General features: G+C 28.5%; 3 protein-coding genes across 3 annotated transcripts; 2 read left to right on the top strand and 1 right to left on the bottom strand.

Annotated features, from left to right (window-relative positions):
- Window positions 1-4,370: 4,370 nt before the first annotated feature.
- EIN_521150 (hypothetical protein) lies at window positions 4,371-6,971 on the top strand (the record flags this gene model as incomplete). Its single annotated transcript, XM_004258451.1, has 5 exons — window positions 4,371-4,470; window positions 4,636-4,985; window positions 5,051-5,176; window positions 5,402-6,593; window positions 6,643-6,971. 5 exons carry the CDS (start codon window positions 4,371-4,373, stop codon window positions 6,969-6,971), a joined length of 2,097 nt encoding a protein of 698 aa, XP_004258499.1.
- Window positions 6,972-8,248: 1,277 nt separating this feature from the next.
- EIN_521140 (hypothetical protein) lies at window positions 8,249-9,448 on the top strand (the record flags this gene model as incomplete). Its single annotated transcript, XM_004258450.1, has 1 exon — window positions 8,249-9,448. One exon carries the CDS (start codon window positions 8,249-8,251, stop codon window positions 9,446-9,448), a length of 1,200 nt encoding a protein of 399 aa, XP_004258498.1.
- Window positions 9,449-15,487: 6,039 nt separating this feature from the next.
- EIN_521130 (hypothetical protein) lies at window positions 15,488-16,921 on the bottom strand (the record flags this gene model as incomplete). Its single annotated transcript, XM_004258449.1, has 1 exon — window positions 15,488-16,921. One exon carries the CDS (start codon window positions 16,919-16,921, stop codon window positions 15,488-15,490), a length of 1,434 nt encoding a protein of 477 aa, XP_004258497.1.
- Window positions 16,922-20,298: the final 3,377 nt, after the last annotated feature.

Below are 20,298 nucleotides of genomic sequence, written 5' to 3'. Positions count from 1 at the left end.
CACTTAGTTGCGTCATGGATAAAACAACTTGATGATCCCTTGAGTAAATGCGCAACTTCGGATGAGAGAGCAGCAAGAGGAAGTGTAATTTCGGAACATTTGACTAAAATAATGAAAGTCATCGAGGAAAAGGCAACAAGAAAAAATATAGAGTCTTCATTCCATCGCGCAGGCTTTGTGGTTGTTAACCACAATAAAAACAACAAAGTATTTGTAGACATCAAATCCGCAAGTGTGTTTATGCGTTTAACAATTGCCAACCCCTCTCCAGAAGAAACGGTTAAACTTTCTGCGCCACAATCAATCACAACGTTGATTAGAGTCAAACAAGTAACACTGGAGAGTGTAAAACAGCTTGAGGAGTACTGTATAGGCATTTTCAGATAATCCATTCTTTTTTTAGTTTCTAGATCAAACTCTTCTTGTTTTTGTTTTATGGAATATGGGATTATTTCCCGTTTTTTCACATTCGGCAAAAAGGAGACTAAGAATCAATATCAATAAATCACTTTTTTCTTTTTGTGTGTGTAAAAACCCGAATTTACACCTTAAAAATTTAGTAAACATGTTCCAAAACTAAAAATAAAATGACTAATGTCGAGTTACCGGACTAAGGTCCAGTTGCCTATCTGTAATTATTAAAAACAAAAGTTTAAAAAATAACAGTTTGTGTTGTATTTTAGTAATTTTAAATCGATGTCGAATTAAGTTATATATTTAACGTTGAATATTATGATGAATATCAATAAGACATAATTACACAATGTTGGTGTCAGGACTCCAAAAGTCGTTTACATATTGAAATGATAATTAATAAACTAAGTTATGTTATAATTGTGTTATTTTTTAAAAATAACAAATATAGTTTTGATTTAACTTTAATTGTTAAAGTAAATAATAATATATTTTTAATTTGCGAAAATTTTTACTTTAACAAGTGTTAATAACTGTGATATAATTAAAATGTAAAAAATCGACTATTTAACCTTATCACTTTGTGACAATTTGAAATTCATTTTTAACAATTTTACTCAAAATAATTTTTGTTTTTAGTTACAGTTAGTTTTACAACAATTCCTTATTTTTTACAACAAATAAATTTCTGTTTCATAACAATTAGATTTGTACCTATGTTCAACCCTGTTTCAAAATAATTATTTTTTTGTTGCACAATTTGCGTGAATGTTGCGTAATTGGCATTATTGTTGCATATAAATATCGGGTGTTTCAGAACTATTTATTTATCCTCAAATCAATATTTTATTGTTCCAAAACAAAAAGTTGTTTTTTAATTATTGTATTTTGTTTTAAATAATATAATATTATTGTAAAACCGCATTGTATTGTTTCACAACAAAACGTTATAAATCAACAAAAAATAAACATTATAAAAGCAAAAATTTTATATAGTTTATATTGGTATAAATTTATAATCTATTCGATAAGAAAAGATAATAAACATGAGATAACTTAAAATACTTATAAGTTTTCACGGTGAAAAACTTTACGAGTCACTACCGAAATAAAGTGAGTGATCACTATGCGTATTTCTGCTGGTGTGATATATTCAAAGCATTCTGCAATGTTTTGGATCACATCTCTGATATTAACATTCTGCAAATTCCCCAATCTTGTCTTCCAAATTCCGAAGATCATTTCAATTGGGTTTCATTCAGGACTATATGGAGCATTAAACATCACCTTACAGCCTATAGTTTCGGCATAAGGTACCAGAAGGTCCATATGTACCGAAGCGTTGTCAATCACAAAAATAATGTTATTACCATCTGCAGTGAACGCGGCAACAAGTGCCTTGAAATATTATGTAAATATAGCACCACCGACTACTTTATTAAACAATTTACAATACTAAGAACCAGTGTCGCTAATGGCACAAATGCAAGACAAATTAAAAGTCGCAAGAGGCTGCTCTCCGATGTGTTTTTTGAAAACAAAGGCAAAAATCAAATTTGGTATAGAATTATTTGAAAAATTGTATTTTTTTTAGCTTTGGGCCATTTGAGTGTTAAAAATAAAAATAAAAACATTTTTTATTTTATAAATTGTTTGTATTTTTATTGAAATTGGATAAAATAATATGAAATAACATTAGTCGACAATTGTTTGTTTTCTTTTTTTACCATCTCCAACAAATCGTCTTTTTGAGAGAGGAACATAATCACTTTTTCTTTTTATTCCTCTTTTTTTTTCTTTGTTATTTTGTCTTTGGGTGTATCAATCCGCGTATCAATTGGAGTGGCAATTGTTGTGTCTGCAATTTTGTCTTGTTTTTGTTGTATTTGACACATTTTATTTTCTGCGTCTTTATCTTTTAATGTTTTAATTATCAAACTGTCTGTCTCTTTTCCAATAAAATTATCATTCACATTGCAAAGATGTAAATTTGTAACATTTAAATCTGTCTTTATTTCATTACTTTCATTCATTTCATATAATTTGTTCCAATGATAATCTTCTACAACTTCGACCAAATTGTTTTGGAAATCATTTTCAATTTCATTACCACTATAATAATTTAAAGTCAAAAAACAATTTCGTCGGTCTTCTACTGTAATGGTTTTGGCTGTTGCTCATTTGTTGAAGTTTTTTGAGTTACATTTTTTCGACATTCATGATATTTAATATGAGAGCCTGTTTAAATGGCTTCTTTGTTGACAACCTTTTTGTTAACGCCGAGTGGTAACTTTCAGATAAGTTGTCGGTTCTTATTTGTTGATTGAATTGATTCCACAGTAAAATTGGATATTTCTCAATCCAATTTTTTTTCAAAATAATTAATAATTTCTCGAATTCCATTTGTTTGTTTTTCTTCTATTACAATATCCAATGCTGTTTGTTTTATTTTAATGAACCGTTCCTTGACTTCGCTTGGTTTATAAAAGGCCAACGTTTTCAATTTGTTGACAATTGTCCAAATTATAGAATTTGGAAAATAATAATTTGACAATCCACTTTTTGTACACATCTCCATAAACACTGCGAAAAATGGAAATTACACCCATGTACAAAACATTCAAGTTTATTTAAAGCGTTAATTACTGCATTCTCAAAGTCGATCATAACACTAACATTTTTGGAAAATAAAGGTTTTTCCCAAAAAAAGAAAAAAGGTATTTATTATTTCAAACAAATTAATATAATCTTTTTCTCTTCTTTTGTACATGAGACAATGAACCAAAATAAAACATTGACCATTTGATAATATACAATGAATATTGTACATTTGTTCATAATTGGATGGACACGAACTAAATGTCCTATCCATCAATACATAAGATACTGTTTTGGATTTCATCTGTTTAATCTTAAATGTATTTATTAAAATGAAAAAGTCATCGTCCTCTTTCTTATAAAAATTTTCACTTTCAAATAATTCATCAAACTTTTCTTTGATTAATTCCACTTTAAGTCTGTTGATCGTACGTCTTATCGTTGTTTGTCATTTATAAACAACTCTTCATTGTGATCCATTATTTTGGTAGCTGAAAGTAATAAATTGGCATTTTTGAAAAGACGGTGCGGAGTGTTTTTTTAGTATCTACTTTGTCTTTTTGGTTAATGTGGATGTTTTGTTTTTTCTGTATCTACATAAGAATAATCAACAAAATGTATTTGACCATAATCGTCATGATCACTTTTAACAACTTTAATCTTAACATCACAATCTTGACATTTATAAATACTTTCATTCTTCTTTCCACTTTGAGAATGATAAATGTAACCTTGAACAACTGGCAATAAGTTGTAGGTTCCATCTTTGCATCTTTTTGGCTTTTAATCTCTTTCAAATCTGGATTAAATGATATACACAGTTTTATTATTGTTTGTTTAAATAAATATATTTTGATTAAAAAAAACTCTTTTCATTTTTATTCGAAAGATCAATTGGTTATTTACATAAAATAAGACGAAAGGATTAAAATATGATAGACACCAATTATAATATGTATTTATATGTATTAAATATTATAAATTTAATTTTATTGATTATTTTTAATGTTGTCCAAGTTACACAATACATTTAAATTATGATTTATATAAAATGTATCGAAACATAAAATGACAAATTAACATAAAAATACTTCTGCAGTAAACAAAAAATATATTAGCTTGATTATTATTATATCCTTTATACTATTTAAGTGGTATATAATAAATACAAAGCAACTTTTTTATATAAAAATAAAAATAGATTAGTAAAAGTATTTACATTGATTTATATTATATAAATAATAGTTTATAAACACACAATGTAATATATACAGTTAATAGAATAACAAAAACGACTTGAAATATTGTTGAAATTTGTTGCATTTTTAATTGAAAATTATTAAAAGTAAAATTATAAAATGTCGGATTATTTTTTGCCAGATTATTTTGTCACCCAATCAGACGGGACTTATTACAACACAACAGGACCAACAAGTTGCAAAGGCTGTGATAGTTTGTGTTTGTATATTTGATTGTGCGAAAGAACAAGTGAGAAGTGTGTAGCCTGTGTGAGTGGTGCTGTTTATTCTAATGGAATGTGTTTATTGTGCAATTCAGGAATAATGGCAAACCAAACAACAAACACTTGTGATGTATGTAAGGCGGGTACATATGCTAATGTAGGCTCTTCTTATTGTAACAGTTGTGTAGAGACGACATACTCAACTGCTGGATCATTATCATTTCAGCAATGTGACACGAAATGTGATGGGTGTGATGCCACAAATGGATATTGTGTCAACTGTGTGACTGGGTATGGTCTTGCAGCTGGGAAGTGTGCCATATGTCTAACGGGAACATACTACCTGTATTCTGCGTGTAAAAGTTGTGGTGAGATGGAATACCAAGATGTTGTTGGACAAACCACATACAAGTTGTGTGACTCATCGTGTGCAAGTTGCAGTGAAAAACAAATGGAAAACGTCTCTTGTATGCTGCTGGATATGGCTTTGACAATGGCATGTGTACATTGTGTGGCGACCTCACATACTCAGAAGGCGGTGTTTTGCAGTGCCAACAGTGTACTACTGAATGTAAGAAGTGTGACAGAAAAAGTGGTGCGTGCACATCATGCGAAGCTGGCAACAAGAGAGTTGACAACAGATGTGTGTTGTGTGCTCCATCTGGATACTACGATTTGTGCACAGATGAGACATCAGATGGTGTTTGTCTATCGTGTGAAGATGGATTTTATTTGAATGAATGTGCCAACTGTCAACCATGTAGTAATATTCATGATGACTGTCTGACATGTTCTAAATTAACGAAAATTTGTCTGTCGTGTGCAGGCAACATGATATCAATTGGCAACAGTTGTGTTGTATGTGAAGTTGGGATGGTCAAAGTCACAGAAACAAGGTGAGACTACTCGTACAATGTCATCCCAAAGTGTCAGATCGCAGACTATGTCAATAATCAACACATTTGCACCGCCTGTTTTGCGCCATATGTCACTTCAAGTGACTTGAAGGCGTGCAATTTGGGATACACAACAACAACATACTTCAACACAAATGATCACCAATTACACACTAACATGAATGTGTGCATCAACCAAATCGATACACTGTGTTACTTGTGTGATTTGAAAACGATGTTGTTAAACGGTGTTTGTAATGTTAAAAATGAGAAGTGTGAGACATACTCGCAACACGGCTGCGACAAATGCGTTTCAGATGTGATCACATCGAATGGCAACTGTGCCATTAACACCACAAATTGTAAATATGAAATCAACAGAGAAAGTGGCACCAAGTGTTTGTATTGTGTTGATGACGTGTTGTGTGGCAAAGCAAAACAACATTGTGGAATATCACACAACGAGTATTGTTACTTGGCAGTGAATGGGTATCACACAACAAACAACAACACCGTTGAACAGTGTGAGAGTGAAGTGTGTGTCATTTCAAATGGAGTTATCACTATTTTAAAATGTCAAAATAACAAAGTTTTGATAGATGGCGCGTGTACAACTAATACAATGTGTTCAATTATATCAAGTCGTGATTGTTTCAAATGTGATGCAAAACATCACTTTTCACATGGAATCTGTTTACCAAACAATCCAAATTGTGACAATCAGAATGGAGATGTTTGCATTGTATGTAACAATGCCATCAACGTTGACGGCGTGTGCACAAACACCCAGTCAATTCATTGCTCTTCATTTGACAAAGTGTGTGTCATATGTGAAAGTGGTTATTACAAAGACGTTGATGGCTGTAAAGAACAAATTGGCGCGTTGTCGAATTGTGGTGTTGTCTCGTCGCTCAACACCAAATGTGTCGAGTGTGAGTCTGATTACTTTTTCGATGGAATTTTGTGTGTGCCACAAACGCTTCCAAATGAGACCATTAAACAGACAACTAAAAATGAAGAAACACAGACAGACAGCCATTGCGAAGTGAGCACCACAAAGGGGTGTCTGAGGTGTTTCAGTGGGTATTACCTAGCAGACCGCATGTGTGTGAAGTGTGAGTACCCCTGTGTCTTCTGTTCAAATCAAACATTTTGCACCAAGTGCGACGATTACTCGTATGCAAATAGCAACGGCATTTGCACTGAAATCAACGAACTTGTCAGTGTGTGTGACGTGTTGATGTCAACATATCGCGGGTGTCATCTGCAAAGACGGATACATGCTTTCGTATGATGGGTCAATGTGTATTAGTTGCGATGTGTCATGCAAGTCGTGCACAAACGAAGGAAACTGTGTTGTGTGCGATGATGAATTTTATCGCACATCATCAAATGTCACCAAGTTGTGTTCGCCACAAAGCGAGTTGACTTCGTGTGCAAACAAAACAACAGCTGGTTGTGTGCAATGCGAAGGTGGACACCATCTCTCCAACAATTTGTGTGTGAAGTGTCAAGACACGTGTACACAATGTTATGGTATTGATGAGTGCACTGATTGTGTGAAAGACAGTGTATTTGTGTCAAGTGTCTGTTCACATTAAACTATTTAAGAATTTTGTTGAGATCGCCAACAACAAATGTTCAAAATGTGATGACAAAGACAAGTTGAGTGACGATATGTTGAGTTGTATTCACACCACAAATTACGGTGTTGTAGTTGGCGTTCCAATTGTTTCAGTGCTGATTATAGCATTCATTATAATTGGTATTATAATAATTTAAATAATTGCTATACAAAAAAATAAGGAAACAAAGAAAATGGAAAAAGTCCGTGTGATTGAGATGAGTCGTTCAAACATCACAATGAGTGTGTTAAATGACAATGTCATGACAAACAAAAAGTCGCTGACATTTGATGACACCGGTGAAGTCATTCCCGTTGAAAAAGAATCACGTGAACTCCTCTGTGTTGGCAACAAAGGCAAAGGCATTTTGAAAGTACAAATAACAAATTTATTTGATTAATTTTTAACCTTGACACCAAATTATTATATGTCACCCTTTATTTTTCCCATTCGTAATAATATGATAATTTTAAAATATGAAATGATTAAAAAAGTGTAATAAATTAAAACAATAGCAATAATATTGTTTAAGTATATTTATATGGCGGAGAGTTCTGTTATTAAGTGGCTGACATCAGTCAAAATATAGATACAATAGATTCCACGTGTCAAATCATTTAACTTATAATTGTTAAATTTTAACTCAAATTGGATAACTATATTTAATTAGAAAATGATTTTTAATATATTATCATTTGCCAATAAAATTAATATCATTTATTTTTTAATCTTAAAAACTCCAAACTCACAACTTCAAAATATAAATGTCACTTTCTACCATTTCAATTGTAGCTTTAAGTGTGGTTACTTTATTTATTGTACTCGCAATTATATTACTTATTTACTATTTCTCACGACTAATTAACAAAGTTAGCCCCAGTGAATCTCAAAGTTATTTAATTCCAAAAGACGAAAAAAATTGTGTAGTTCAAAGTCCTACAATACAAGAAGATAATATAGTACCTCCTGTTATTATAGGAATTGACTGGGGGTATGACAACGTTGTTGTTTCAACACAAACACCTTATTATTTTGAAACTCTGAAAATCCAGAATTACCCAGAAACACTTCCCAATGTCATTTCAATTGACAAAAGAGAGATATATCCCTTTTTCAAAACCATTGTTTGTTTAGTTATTATTTTTTTAATTATTTAAAATAAAACAATAACATAAAAGAGTAATAACGAAGTCACTGTGTACGAGCACATATTTAGTGGTTGTGAGAATAACGAATACGACTTTGACAAAAGAATGTATGGCACTTTGACTTGCCAAACCGTTGTTGCTATTATGCTGAACTTCATTAAAACCAAAACGAACTTTGAAATTGCCGCAGTGGCTCTTAGACCACACGAACACAATGTCGACTTCGCAAAATTGCTTATTAAAGCGGGCGAAGTGATCAACGTGAAAATAGTGGTTGTGCCGATGTACTTGGGACCACTCACTGAAATTCTTTTGTCACGTGAAAATGACACAACTAAAGTCTTTGGGATTTTAGATATTGGCGTGAAGACTACGGATTTCTGTCTCTTCACAAATTGCAAAAATAACACTAACATAATTGCAAACAACTCCATTGATATTGGTAACAACGACTTGACTGCTCCACTTGAGAAACTGATCAAAGATAAAGTTGGCAGTGACCACGTTAATGTACCTGAAGACTTCATTCTTAAAGTCAAAAAGAGTTTTTGTGGTGACGCGCAGTATTTTCAAAGTGATTTGAACACGATAGATGACTCGTATGAGATTAAAATTTCATATGAAGAATATAGAGATACAGTCGCAAAGGAAACACAGAAGTTGTGTGAGTTTATTTCAAATACGACAACAAAGTACTTGGGAGATCTAAAAATTGAGTTTTGTGAAGTTGTTGGATCGGGGTGGAGACCATCGCCAGTACTCAATGAAATTAAAAAGTGTGTACCAATTCAAACTCACTTGAATGGTAATAATTCAAGTTCAATAGGATGCGCATTGTACTTATCCTTGTTATTAGAACCAAAGTGGAGAAAAAGTCAAATCGATGTCAATCATAAAAAACACATGATCGCTGGAGACCAATTTTCTATTGAACTTCCAGACGAATTGAATAATTTCTATGAAGTGGTTTTTACAAAAGAATATTATTTAATGAAAAATGAAAATGGATGTGTTACTTTGGACGAGTTAACTATTCATAATAGTAGCAATTTAAATGGAAATAATAAATATAATGAATATAAAATATTCGAAGAAAACTACAGGAACAACTCGGAAAAGTTTAGTAACTTTTTGTGGGAAAAGGCTAAAATCAATTTGAATAACAAGAAAAGGGTACTTGGAACGTCTTTCAACAAATATCAACAGGAGTTGGAAAACGTTGTGTTTGGGGATATTGAAGCACTTAAACAAATAAAAAACAATATCGATACTGAATTTGAAGCCAAGAAAACTTTAATTAAATGAGGTATTTAATTCACTTTTAAACAAACTAAATAATGTTTTCGAGTTTGTTTTATATTTTTTCTTTTAGTTGAAACACATAAATATAAAAAATGTGTGTACAGATAAAAACAGTATTTTTTTAGCATTTTAATAATTTTCTAGTTATTTAAAAATAATTGTAATTTACAACAGAGAATAGACACTCTGCCTTTTGTTTGTTGTATTTTTTAATACTTGAATTTTTTTCAGGTGATTATTTTATTACTGACATTTTTTTAAATGGAGTTTTGAAAAAATAATATTTATATCATATAATATATAGTAAGTTATATAAAGTTGATTTATATTTGTATGTTCGAGATTAATCATATATATATATATATATATATATATAATTACTTGTTTAATTTGTAATAAAATGATTAAAAACAACTTTGCATCTTCACATTTTGAAGGATATCATTTAACAATCAACAAAGAAACTTTCTCAAGAATTTTAGTGGCTTATGAAAAGGTAAAGACTGTTATAATAAAAAAATCTTGAATGTGTTAATAAAAAAGAAAAATTGAAGGAAGTTGTCAAAGATTGTAAAGAATTTACAAAGCAAATGACAACAATAATGAGCGAAAATCATATGCTCTCAACAAAAGGTAACGAAACCTTCTAGTTATGCAAAAAGTTTAGAGATTTGAGCAACAAAAATGGAGAACTTTTTGACAACTAAATACACACGAGTTATTATACTCTTAAAAGAAATTAAACAACAACAACTGAAAACATTAAAGTAAATTTGGCCGCACTTTCAAAAAAGACTGTTTATATTGGGTTACAGCTTAATGGAAGCAAAGTTTCCAAGAAAAGTACAATTTGGTGATTATGAGGTTTGTTACCGCTTATTTTGAAGTTTTTTGAATATTTGGTTTCAGCATTTATACTTGAAAAAAGTCAACCGGCCAAAATATATTCGAAAAAGTTATGAAAAGACTCGAAAAAATTGGAATATAAATACAAAAAAATCAGAAACGTAACAACTGATGGTGGTGCAAATGTAGCGGGTGTGAATGGGTTCGCGGGTGTTTTTGTTAATTATATGAAAACTCTTGGTGTCAAATGTAACAAAGTTCACTGCAGTAGCCACAAATTAAATCTTATTATTAAAAATATGTATGAACATTGGGCAGTTTCCAAATCGATTAAACTGTGTCTTTCTATTGTGAATAAACTTGAAAATGATATGGACTTTTTAAAATATAGTTTAGAGGGAGTTAAAGGTTATTGTGCAACTCGGTGGGTATCAACATGGGCAACTTTAGCTTCAGTGTATAAATTGAGAGTCGAAATCATAAAATACCTTCAACAAAAACAAGAACACAAATTTAAAAGGGATCTAGAAACAAAGAAAAAATCATTGCAAAAGAAAAATAATAACTAAGTAATAATACCGAAAAGATGCAGAAACATATTGACAATGAATGTATCGAATACATACCAGGATATTCAATTGATGAGTGTTTACAGATTTTAGAGTCATCGGATATCATTTTTATTGTGGGGGTAATTCGCGACATATTGTGTCTATTCAAACAAACACTGACGTGTTTACAATTCAAAAAGCGTTATCTTCCAAGAGAACTGCTCAAAGTCGGAGAATTGAATGACAATTTGGTCAAAATGAATGCAGAACTTGAAGTGCGTGTATTTTCTTCTTTCCTGTCTCTCTCATCTCATCTATTCGGTGAAAATGCTCCGGGTTACACAGAAAAAAATTCAAAAAGTTAAAGTCATTTTTCGAATGCATTTTTAAAAATTTAAAAATGAGGTTTGAATCGATATGTGGAACAGTAATTTGCAAACACTTTTTCACAGAAAATGAGTTCAAATACTGTAAATTTGAAGAAAAAAGTTTAGCACTACGAAATGAATTTATGGTTTATACTGACGTCTACTGCTGGAATGTATTTGACGATTTTATAACAGACAAATATGAAGTGCAGAATTGGATGAAAAGGTTTGAATGTGAAGTAAATCTTTATAATGAAAACAATGATATTAAAACTATCAGGCAGTCGATATTGTATAAAAAAGACGAAGATAATAAACATCTCGATTTATATGATTATAGAATGTTTATAACTTCAGAATATCCACTTTTACAAGAAGTTTTATTTCTATATCTTTCAATGAACTTAACTTTTACTTTGTGTGAATCGGCTTTCAGCCGTTTAAAAACGTATTTCCGGCCAAAAAAGAATGGAAGTTCAGTTGAAAGATGATGCTTCTTATTCACAATAAATCTATTAAAAAATATGGAAATCGAAATTTCAAATTTGGAATTTGAAAGTGGAAAAGTTGAAATAAGCTAAAATGGAGAAATTATAAGATTAAACTTTTAATGAATTTAGAATGTAAAATATTGTTTACCTTAAATTAACAACTTTAAACTTAAGGCGTGTTTTCTGAAATTTGTTGTCAATGATGACTGATTATAATACATAAATGAACAAAAACAACATATTTGAAAAAATAGCAATAGTTGTTATTTATTTTTTATTCATTTCTAACTTTATTCTTGTTTCGATTCGAATTATGTTAAGTGTTCATAAAACTTATTTGTTTGGACAAAATGGTTTTGGTGTAAATGTATTATCATTATATTTCAGTGATTCAATTTATATTGATTCAATTCGTTTAATAGAATGTAACATGTTAATACAATTAACAAAACATTACACATTTTAAATATTTATAAAAAATGAACGCAATCATCCAAATACACAAGTGATAACAATACAGTTATAATTTGTTTTCCGTAAAGCTTGATTAAAGTTAAACTACAACACGTGTTTTAAACAAAAATGTTTGAGTAGTTTATACGTGTATTTTATAACAATACAAAAGCATATTGTTTTTTATTTAGTTCTACTATTTGTCTCAGAAAAAAAAATATTCATAAGAATTTAAATTGAATGACGCATAAATTTAAACAGTTGTAAACGAAACAAAGAATAAAAAGTTAACAATTCGAAACTGATAAAAAAGCACAACTTGTCAAACAATGATATATATACTATAGCCCACATCTGTATAGTAATGCATGTTTTATGTAGTGAATATTGTAATCAACAAATTTCAAAAATTGTATTTTGTTGAAAAGGTGGTGGTATTTAAAAATAGCAACGAATAATATGCAAAATGACAACATTTTTATATTCTCATTATATGAGTTGTGTGAAATATAAACTTATTTAAGAAGTGTTAACTCAACAACCATTTTAAGGTTAACCATATAAAAATGAATTTTTTTCATTTTATTTTTACAAAAATTGCTGTCTAATAATTGTTGAAAATACATCGTGATATTTCTTAATTTTATTTTTATTCAAATGAATGAATGTGAATTTATCAAAACTGTAATATACTGGTTATATCCATTTTAACCATTAAACTACCGGAAATTGAGCATAATATCTTATGTACACATACACACGAGCCACAAGTCGGAACCTAAAATTGTTGTAAACTATGATATTCTCTTAATTATAATGTTTTAGTTTGATTTTACATGTTTACACACTAAAAAGTTACCACTATTTAATTTTAGGCTGTTTTTCAAATGAAAAGTGTTGCAATAAACAGTATAATAATATACACCAACTGTTGCAAATAAATTATTAAAATTATTATTAAATAGGTGCCTCTATTCAACTATATCATTAATATTGTTGTGTTAATAAAATACATGTGGTTACTGTTGTGTGTTGTAATATGAAAAACAATAAAACGAAAGTTTAAAAAAATAATTGAAAATAATAACTCTCTTATTTGTAATTAAAACAAAATACTGTTGAATGAAAATAGCGAACATCGACTTAGTTACACAATTAAATTAATAATAATTGTGTATATTTGATTTTTCTTTGTTTCAACAAAATGTCACAAGAATTGTATGTAAGTTGCAATCAATATTTATGAATAACAATGTCATTAACAATCATTTTCAACTGGAAATTTCATTCAACAATTACATTTGTATTAATATCATTGTTCATTATTGTTTATAAATATATAAAGGTTTAACATTGTTGATAACTTTGTTATGTGAATAATTGAAAACGCCACTTGTTTAAGTTTGAAAAGTGATTGTAATTTAAATGTGTTATTTTTTGTTTTTAATGGCAATATTAACTAAATATTACCTATTGAAACTTTATTTAGCATTAATATTTATTTTTATTCAATGAAATATTTTTTATTTATATTACTCTATTAACACTTTCACAACCCAAAACTTTTTTTAAAAAGAAAAATAAGTAAAAAGAAAATTGTCCAAATCATTTTTTATTATTTTTTATTCCAAAACCCCTTTCTAACCTAAACCGGCCAATAGTCAGTTTTATTTTACTTAAAACAATTAACAAATAATAACTCAATTACCTAAGATTGATCAAAAATAATCTTTTTGGATGAAATTTCATATCGCTTTATAATGTTGAACATTTAATATAAAAACGCTACATCGTCAATCCACTTAATAACAAACAATGTCAAATAGACACATTAATAAATATAACGACTTTAAAAACACCAATATCGTTATAATCAAATGACAATATTCTTTTTATAAAAAACAACCAAAAATATCAAACCATCATTAGACCCCATCTTTTTTTTAAGCTTTGCTCTTGTTTTACACAAACAAACTCATTCACTTTAAGTGTGACTATAAAATATACAATTCAAAATTGAGTTGATAAAAAAATAAAAATTTTCAAAAATTTGTTTTGTGTATGAAGGCAAAAAAGGGGTTTAGGTAAAAGAAAAAAATAAAAACTTATTATTATTATTTTTCTGTTTTGAACGTGTTAATATAAAAATTTGGTGTGTTAAGTTAATACTGATTATTGAGTTAATATTTCTAAGAACTATTATAAAAATAGATTTAAGTTTCTTATTATTTTTGTACTTTTTTTCATTTTTTTAACCCGTTATTTCAAATATAATCAATAAGAAATACACCCTACAATTATTTGTTCTATGATAATCACTTGGTCAACTGTAAATTAAAAGATTATTTTAAGTTCTATAAAAAATCAAAAAGGTGGACAAAAATATGTCTTTTTTGACAATTAAATGTTAATCATTAATTATTATTATTATATTATATTGATTATTTCAGTTATTATTGGTTTGAAAATATAAATGGAATTTTTAATTTTCAAATTCTTTTATTTTAACTAAAATCACTTTGAGATTATAATTCAATAGTTTATTTGTGCATTTCATATGTTTAATTGACCTCATCATTTTCGTCTTGTTGAGATTCAAAGTATTCTTCTGGTATATCAACTTTGCCTTTAAGATTAAAACACTGATTAAAGCAACATATTCCATATTTTTCAATGTTTCCTTTCAATTCTATAAAACTCAAGTTTGAACATCCATCAAAACAGTAGGTGAAATCTCGACAATATTCTTTGGCAAGATAACTTCTTTCAAATTCAGACAGTTGTAAAATGCGAAATTTCCAATTTCTGTCACATTGTTTAAAACTTCAATTTTGGTCAACTCGGAATTCATGAAGAAGCAGCCTTTGTCAAGTCTGTGAATTAACTTGTTCATTTGAATTTCATTAATCATTTTTGCAGTGCTATATTTAAGAACATCACTTCTCTTCACTACTATATTCTCACAACTGATGTATATTCTTCATTTGTAAATAAAACGAGTAACTCACTTCAAATTGGTACTTTTCTTTTTCGTTGCCAATTTGCAGTGTAGTGATTTTTTCACAACCCTCAAACACATCAACTCCACACATAACATTGGAATTATCTATAAAAACTTTTTTAATGTTTTTACAGTCATAAAACGAACCATCCTCGATGGTAATTACACTTTTTGGTATTTCAATTTCTCTCAATGTGACACACTTTCTAAAACTAAAAACTCCAATTTTTTGTGACGCTTTTTGGGATACCAATTTTTATGAGTGACAAACATCGATAAAACGCAAAATCACAAATCTCTTTACAACTTTCACTCAATGAAATTTGAGAAAGTTATTTGCACTCAAAGAACATCGCAACGTTTATATTTTTTATAACTGGAACTTCTTTCAGTGAAACACAAAAAGCAAAACACTTTGTTCCATAAATAATATTATCATTTTCACATGACACTTTTGTGAGGGAACAACACTTTTCGAACGCCCTGTTTCCTGTGTATTGAAGACTTTTTGGAAGAACTATTTCTTTCAATGATAAACACGACTCAAACGCGTTACTCTTAATACATTTCAATGTTTCATTCAAAACAATTTGTGTTAAATAACGACATTGAGAAAACGCGCCTTCTGCTATAACAGGAACATTAAATATTTCAACTGCGTGGATTGGCATATTTTCACAAGTATATTCAATCATATCAGTGACTTCATTTGGAATAATCAAGTGTTTTGTATTTAACAACAAATCACAGTTTTCAGTTACAAGTGGTGGGATATGATCAAACAGTTGAGTATTTAATACCGATGTCGTTGCAAACTTTCGCAGTTTAGTCACATCGAAAGTATTGCCAACATTTTCAATGTCCGAATCAATAAATTCGATAGTGTTAAAATGATACCTATAATTAAGAAGTCTCAAATGGCAACAATAACTCACAACGAACTTATCAAAATCGTTTTGTGTGTTGTTGCCGATATCAATTTTTGTTAATTTAATGTTGTGAGAAAAGATGTGTTTTCCAATCTCTTTTAAAGTGTCTGGAAGTGTTAACTCACACAAATTTATAACTCCTGAAAAAGCTTTGTTTCCAATTTTAGTGATAGTATTTGGTACATTGATTTGAGTCACATTTTCTGCGAAATTTGTCCCAAAATCTAACGTGTCTATATACTCAGGGATTTTTACTAAGTCGTGTAATATTTTGTGCTTTTTCAGAATCACCTTTTCTACGTCCAATAAATTTGAATTGTTATCACTTTGAAGTATTTCAATTTCAGAGAGTTTAGTGCATTTAACCACAAAATTTTCATTGATTTTTGTCACCGTCGAAGGGATCACTATCTTCTCCAAGTTGTGACATTCACGAAACGTGTTTTCCTCAACTTCTTTGACACCATTTGGTATCTCAAATTCATTAAATTGCCAACAATCGAATTTGCAATCAAATTGTGTTGTGTTCTTAGGAAACAATATCCGTGTTATTAACTCTTGGCAAACTGCATTTTTGCATATTGAAGTTGCATATTTTGGAACAACAAAATTCTTCAAAGAATTACAACACCCAATGCAATAATCATCAACAAGTGCAACGGTCGATGGAATAAACAATGATGTGAGTGAATTTAATACAATTTGATTAAAACCAAGTTGCTCCAATGAAGTATTTAAATCAACTTTGGTAATTGATTGGTTTTCGTACAACCCGATTTTTGAGATGGTTGAAAAGTCTATATTATCATTTTCTTCAGTAATTTCACTGTAAAACATTTTATCGACACTTTGTGTAACACTTTTTAAGTCCAATTTATTTAATATTGTTAACTCATTTTCTGTTACTTTAAATTCATTCTTATTTATGTCAAACGAAATTGATATTTTAGTAAGACTGTCACATTTTTCTATCACACCAATACCAACAAAAGCATTTTTGTTTTCAATAACAATTTCTTCTAATTTTTCACATCCCATAAAAGCAAACTTACCAACATGACACACTTTCTTTTTCAAATGTGCAATTTTAAGTTGCTTACAAAATTTAAAAGCAAAGTTTCCTACAAATTCCAAATCTTCATTGAAATCAAAGTTCTCAAGACTTTCACATCGCGCAAATGCAAATTCACCAATTTCAATCAACTTTTTAGAAACTTCAACTTTTTTGAGACTGGAACAAGAGTCACAGAGAAAGTCCGGAATACATGTAACTCCATTTAACACAATTCGAGTCAAATTTGAGTTTATTGCAAAACAACTGTGACCAATTTCACACTTATTTAGTATAACAGCATCGACAAGTTTTGCTTGTAAAAAAGCACAATTTCCAATAAATTGAAGACTTTCAGGAAAGTTGATCTTTTCAAGTTCGGTGCAATTTTCAAAACACGATTTTGGTATTACCGTGATATTTTCTGGTAGTTTGACTACTTTTAATGCACCACACGATCCAAATGCATTATATTGAATCACTTTAACAGTAGGCGGAATTTCAATTGTCGTGAGACCACATTCATTAAAAGTCCACTCCCCAATTTTAGTGACTTTTGATGGTATTTAAACACTCTTTAAATCCATATTTTGGAAGTAAAGATAATCACCAAGTTGTGAGATTTCTTCTGGTATCTTTGATCCATATTTTTCAATATCTTCTGTTGTAAAGCGGACGTTTTTGTACACTTCAAATTGTGTGTTTTTCTCTTTGTACTCTTTATAAATAACAAAGTAAAGAAAGATATGACGATCAACTGGGACGATAATGTCATATGGAGTATATACAATTTGAATTTGAATGTGTGTAAATAACGGTTTGGACTCTGGGCTTATTCGGATGGGGTTGATACGAAAACGATCAAGAAGAAACTCATATTTTTTTTGCAAACTTGGATGATAGAAAAATAATCTGAGAAAACAAGAAAGTACTTTGCAATAATTTGCATTGAGAAGACATCTACTCTTTTCATATTTAATTGAATTATTTCAATTAAGTTTTAATTGTAATTTTATTGTTATAAAAAAATCTATCATCATTTAGCCTCTTATCTAATATTATCTAATATTATAAAAACAAAACTCATATTAATGTGTTATGAAAACAACACATTTTCATGAAAAAACAATCGAAACACAAATATTGTATAAATAAGAACAATTGAATGATATAATATTATAATAATTATGTTATTTTGTTATTAGAGTCGGTGCTATAAACCTTGTACACCTTTTTTCCATATTTATTTATAAAATATTTCGGGAAAAAATTTCACAATTTTTCACAAAAACTATTTTATTATTTGCTGCAATTCCAAGTTTCTGTATTTTTATTTTATCCTTGTCAATGCTTGATTCATTTTTAAAAAATTGAAATTTTTTTACTACAACTAATAAAATTATTATATAAATATTATATAAATAAATACTATTTTTATCTTTGGATTATAGTACATAACCCATAAAAACATACCGGCACTAGTGCTTCTCAGTTATTTAACTGAATTTTAACTGATTTTTTTCCTGAAAAAAGACGTAATTATTATTGAAAATATCGTGAAAAGGGTTTTATCAAATTGCGTTTTTTTTATATAAGACAACAATTAGGAAAAAATAAATGGGAACCGTATAAGATAGATTTACCGAAATCGCACTTTTGAAACTAATTACATTAACATTGTCTATAATATGATTAACTGAAAACGTGTATACAACATTAATAAAATTGAAAGAACAAAAAATTTTAAACCAAAAAGTAGTTTAACAAAAAATAATAAATTAATAAACAAAAATGTTTATATTATCCAAAACAAATAATTGGTATTTTTTATGATTAAACAAATCATCTAAAATTTGAATATAAAGGCAGTCTTTTAATGTTATCTGGGGACAAATAAATAGCAATAATTTTATATAAACATCACACCAAGTAAAACGCAAAAATAAACAATAGGGATATATATTGTATAACTTTTCGAAATATTATAATAATCTAGAAGGTATTAGATAAACTTTAAATATAGACTGTAGATTTATTCACGGCTTATATATTTTACATCATAACCCCAAGTTTAATTGATTCATAAAAAACATAAAACGGTTGTTCAGGTAAACAATTTACAATCAATATATACAATCATCATCACATTATAATTTATACAATATTGCATATTACATTTAATACTTTAAAATTATTGTTAAACATGACATTATACAAAAACAAATAAATTGAAAACGTATTATTCTATATTTAATATAACTTTTTATATGTCGACATTTATTTAACATTATTTTTTAAATATCATTTTTAATGCTCTTTGTTTATAACAGAACGAAGATTTTAACCAAGTTCAATACATTTGTAATAACCGGTTTTTCTTTATGAATTTGGCAAAATATTTAATTATTATGATCTGAACTTAAGGATTAAAAACTAATAAATCATTAATTAAAATTATTCATTTGTATTTGAGTTGTTGTTTTCAATTTGAATATATAATATCAACATTAAAGCGGACCAGAATCTTGTCCTACACTTCCTAAAATAGATTTGTGTACATAAATTACATTTTTAAAGAAAAGTTGATAAAAAATTCTTTGAACTTTTTTCGAAATTTGAACAATTTGAATCTGTTTTCAAATCAAAAACATTGAACTTTTATTGAGATGTATAGAAAGATTCAAACTGTTTAGAGAATAAATTATTAAATAAACCATTTATTAATTATCAATAAACTATTAAATAACAATTCAATTATTTATTCTAAATATCTACGGTTGAATTAACGAAAAAGCAATAAAAATACTATGTTTTATTATAAAAATTTAATACATTTTTATCAATCAATTCAAAATAATAGTGTTAATTAAAAATGTTGTATTAAAATTAATAATAAAACATTTTTAATATTTAAGTGTTTTAAAATTATTATATCATATAATTAAATTATTATTAAATTATTATTTATTATTAAATTGATGTAGATTAACGGTTTTAGTATTTTATTATTAACAGTATTATTTACATTAAATTAATATAACCACAAATTATTACAAATTATAACAATCTTATCAATACAAATCCTTTATTATAATATACAAATTATTTATTATAATTTATACATTATGAGAACGGTAAATCAAAAAACAGCGTTCACAAAACA

This window comes from Entamoeba invadens (genome assembly GCF_000330505.1).
Source record: "Entamoeba invadens IP1 unplaced genomic scaffold scaff_1105074725903, whole genome shotgun sequence".
NCBI lineage: Eukaryota > Evosea > Mastigamoebida > Endamoebidae > Entamoeba > Entamoeba invadens.
Note: the sequence above shows the minus strand (reverse complement) of the source record. Positions and strands in the feature narration are given on the sequence as shown.